General features: G+C 39.5%; 1 protein-coding gene across 1 annotated transcript in view; it reads left to right on the top strand.

Moving 5' to 3' along the window:
* Positions 1-66, top strand: part of LOC135201119 (dnaJ homolog subfamily C member 3-like) — a 1080-nt gene extending 1014 nt beyond the window's left edge. Inside the window, exon 1 of the mRNA XM_064229994.1 lies at positions 1-66. This exon is cut by the window's left edge and continues 1014 nt beyond it. Coding sequence (XP_064086064.1) covers positions 1-66 — 66 coding nt within the window.
* Positions 67-5000: the final 4934 nt, after the last annotated feature.

Here is a 5000-nt window from a genome sequence, read left to right as displayed (position 1 = left end):
CAGAAGACAATGAAAGCGAAGAAACCTGGAAGGACAACGAAGAGGAAGAAAACTAAAGGAAACTAGAAAGAAACAAACAAAAGAAACAGCCTGTGATTTACCAAAATTGTGAATGATTTTGTCTTGTCACCAGGTGATGCTGCTGCGTCGTGTTCTAGAGGCCCTGCGATCTTCTTGGTCCATTCGATGAGCTTGACTGCAAGATGGGTGTTCTACTGCTCCCCCCGGCAGCAAATAACAATGGGAGGTCCCCCCACCTCCTATACACCAATCTTGCAATCAAAACCATCGATGGGCCAAGAAAATCGCAATGCCTCTGGAACATGACGCAGCATCATCAACTGGTGACCAGTCAAAATTCTTCACATGGGTTGTTTTTTTGCAGCAGTAAAGACACGTCTTGTGAACGAGCTTTACATCAGGCATCCTTGGCGATTCTCTCATCTCCCTGATAGAGGCAGGAGGCCCAACTATCAGCTGTTCGGAGGGCCAGAGGGCATCCACTATCCTGCCACATGATAGATACCCTCTGGAATGGTATCGATACCAAATCACCTGTGAGTGGAAGACAACCTCTGGTGCGGCGTATAAACCTTAAGTTAATGCCTTTTACTTCATATGTGAATTAGGTTATGCATTGCTTGTTAAATACCATTTTTTGCATATACTGCAGTGGCAACCTCTGGCGTGGTGTAAAAACCCGTAAGTTCAATGCCTTTTATATATGCAAAATATGGGTTATGCAATGCATAGTGGGTTGAATACTTGCATATACTACTGTGGCAACCTCTGGCGTGGCGTAAAAACCCGTAAGTTCAATGCCTCTCATATATGCAAGATGTGGTTATTGCAAGTGCATAGTGGGGGGGGTTGAATTACTTTGCATATACTACAGTGGCACCTTTCGGTCTGGCGTGGCATAAAAATCCGTAAGTTCAATGCCTCTTATATATGCAATATATGGGTTATGCAATGCATAGTGGGTTGAATACTTGCATATACCACTGTGGCAACCTCTGGTGTGGTCTAAAAACCTGTAAGATCAATGCCATTTATAAATGCAAGATGTGGGTTATGCAATGCATAGTGGGTTGAATACTTGCATATACTCCTGTGGCAACCTCTGGCGTGGCGTAAAAACCCGTAAGTTCAATGCCTCTCATATATGCAAGATGTGGGTTATGCAATGCATAGTGTTTATCTTGCATATACACTGGGCGGCACTCTGGCGTGGCGTAAATACCCGTGATTCAATGCCTCTCATATATGCAATGACGTGGGTTATTGCAGTGCATAGTGGGTTTCAATACTGCATATACTCCAGTGGCTAACCTCTGGCGTGGCGTAACCCGTAAGTTCATCCTCTATATATGCAAGATGTGGGTTATGCATGCCAGTAGTGGGTTGAATACTTGCATATACTACTGCGGCAAACCTCTGTGGCTGGCGTAAATACCCTAGTTCATGCCTCTCATATTATGCAAGACTTGGGTTATCAGTGGCATAGTGGGTTGATACTTGCATATACTACAGGGTTGGCAACTCTCTGGCTGGCGTAAAAAACCCGTTAAGTTCCAATTCCTCTCATATATGCAAGATTTTGGGTTATGCAGTGCCAATAGGTGGTTGAATACTTTGGCATATACCTCCTGTGGGCAAACCTCTGGCGTGGCCGTAAAAACCCGTAAGTTCAATGCCTCTCATATTTGAATTGCACGACCTGTGGGTTTATGCATAGTGCATAGTGGGTTGAATAACTTTCATATACTTCTGTTGCACACCTCTGGCGTGGCGTAAAACCCGTAAGTTCAATTCCTCTCATATATGCCCGATGTGTTATGCAATGCATATGGGTGAATACCTATGCATATACCTACTGTGGCAAATTCTCGTGGCTGTGACATAAACAAAAAGCCGTAAGTTCAATGCCTCCTTATACTTATGGCATAGTGCGGAGTAATATGGGTTATGCATGGGTTTGCATAATGGGTTGAATACTTGCATATACTACTGTGGCAACCTCTGGCGTGGCGTAAAAACCCAATGTTCAATGCCTTTTGTTATGAAGACGTTGTTTGTTACAGCTACTGATGCCTTCGCATTACGCGGAGAAAGAGAGAGAGAGAGAGAGAGAGAGAGAGAGAGAGAGAGAGAGAGAGAGAGAGAGAGAGTCAATAGCAAGGAATAAGAATTGAATGTCTTTTACATTTAACAAAATTATACTTCCCTTCCTCTTCATCAAAGTTCATCTCCAAAGACAAAAAGGAAAGTTCTGGTAAACGGGGAGAGAGAGAGAGAGATTGAGAGAGAGAGAGAGGAAATTGCCTGGAAACTAGAAGGCATGCGAATATCGCCCTACCGGTAAGAGATCCGTTGTTCGATTCCCCAGCGAGACGTAAAGATTTCTTATGACGAACCTTGACTGTGATGGATCACCTGCCAGGGTCAAAAGCACTGGGTTAGTAAACTTATCTTGAATCACCTCCTGCCTGCTGCAAACAGAGTAGGACGACAGCCCCCCCCCCCCCCCCCCCCCCCGCCCAACTACCAGTCTAATCGGAAATTTAAATATATATATATATATATATATATATATACATAAATGTAGAATATGTGGTCATTTTTACCAGGTACTTATGTAAATGCAATAACCACAATGCCCTCTTAACTTCTTAAATTCTATGCTCTTCTTTGGATACGCTTGTCCTTACAAAGCCTCAAGATCCAACTTCAAAGAAATATGGAAGAAATCATGATGTCCAGTAACGGGGATATATATCGTGGGTTCGTCCCCCCCCTACCGGAAGATTTTCTCATATTTCTTTGAAGTTGGATCTCGAGGCTTTGTAGTGACAAGCGTATCCAAAAAGAAAGAGCAAGAAATTTGTGAAGTTAAGAGGGCATTGTGGCAATTACATTTATATATATATAATATTATATATATATATACATATAAAATATATACCAAATACATACATGTGTACATATGTATGTAATAACATATATACACTATATACACATATATACACTATATATGTGTATGTTTGTACATCTTGTATACAAGTGAAGATAGAAAAAAAACAGGAACTGCTAAACTATCCAGAAATGAGATGATTAAACAACTAAAGTTCGCTTAGAGACAAAATCGGGAATAACGGGAAATGAAGAACGCGGAGCAACAGAAAAAGGAGAATAAAGAAATTCCCTTGACAAACGCAATGAATTTTGAAGAGAACAAGCGCCTCTTAGCCACTAAATACATATCTTTCCTTAGAGCTTATGCATGTTCTGATATGAAGCTACAGAGTGTACATATACATAGACAAACACACACATGCATTACATATAATATATATATAGTATATATATATATATATATATATATATTCCATATATATATATGTATGTATATATTATATATATATATATATATTATATATATATATATATATATATATATATATATAGGTATATAATGTAAAACATACATAAACGTATATATAATGCATACACTTCTATATATAAATATATATATATATATAGACACATAGAGTCAGTAAGGTATGGAGACGACATGAATGTCAAACCCAAACAAAGTGAAGAAACAAAGGATGGCCGAAACGAAGAGAACGGAAGCATAACAATTTGAGATACGGAAATCATCAAAAAAATAAAAAAAATAAATAATAGAAGCACTAATTTAATGCTGGATGCACAAACTTCGTGCAACATTCAACCTGATGAACGAGGGTTGGAGATTTTTGTTCAAGGTAACTGTTGCTATCTGGACTCTGATGAGAGAGAGAGAGAGAGAGAGAGAGAGAGAGAGAGAGAGAGAGAGAGAGAGAGAGAGAGAGAAAGTATTCACCTAAACAGTTTAAGTAAATTTGCCTCGTATACATTTAATTAATTATTATAAAAAAAATGCATTCTCGTTTCATGCTGCGTGGAATATAAACTTACAGCAATTTGCACTGTAATCTTGGCTGATGTCGAAACTAGGAAAAAATCGATCAAAAAGTTATAACTTATTCTATATAACAATGAAAAGTGAATGTTTGATCGACTAACATGTTTTCATAAAAAAAAATTAATTACCACCAAAATAAAAAATAAAATAATTATTTAAGAAACTGTTATCAACACGAAACTCCGGCTTACTTCAAGGAATCAGTAAAGTAAAGTTTTTCTTTACCCATCTTCTGAATTTCTTTACGTACTTTGGGAGATACACCTGTACCTTTGGGAAACCCAAACTTTGACCTCCGGAACAAAACATGACCAAAAGTTTGCACCCAGTCTCTGCCTCGCCAGTGCCGAGGGTTGGCACCTGCATATTTCGTGCTTCCACGAGTGCCTCTCCGTCTCTTTTCAGCGTCTTACCTGGCACTACGCCCGCGATCCACGCCCACACTCACCTGAGAATGAGAGAAAAGAGGCGGTTATCATCAGCTGAGACCCTCCCTGTCATTTGGGAGGAATAAAAACGATATTCCTTTTCACACTCAGGGTCTTGTTGCAGCCATCCATCACTCCTATGACTTTGGGGGAGAGAGAGAGAGAGAGAGAGAGAGAGAGAGAGATTAATGCGTAATGCTTTGGGGACAAATAATCCCCTTATGGAATTATATTAACAAAAAAAACACAAAAGAAATATAGGACATTGCCTCATCTCTTGGAAACTGGTAAGAAGAAGAAGACGTCTGCTAACCAGCACACAAATCTTCACGTCAATTCAAGCTGACTGATGCTTCTGTTCGTCCAATGAACTCCATATGGTGTTTTCAAGATGCTAACGTACATTCTCGCTTCCCTTGCATGCAAGGAGGCGGCAAAGCAAACTTTGCTTGGGCAAACATGTCGGAAATTACTCATCCTTGACGTGTGGCAGCTAGTCTTCATAAGAAAAAAAAAAGAAAAAAAAAAATTCAAGTGTTGAAAGTGAAAATAGTCTTCTCCTCTAATAATATCAAACATGGGTGAAGAGTCATTCATTCATT

This window comes from Macrobrachium nipponense, chromosome 28 (assembly GCF_015104395.2).
Source record: "Macrobrachium nipponense isolate FS-2020 chromosome 28, ASM1510439v2, whole genome shotgun sequence".
Lineage (NCBI taxonomy): Eukaryota > Metazoa > Arthropoda > Malacostraca > Decapoda > Palaemonidae > Macrobrachium > Macrobrachium nipponense.
This window is presented reverse-complemented; position numbering and strand designations above follow the sequence as displayed.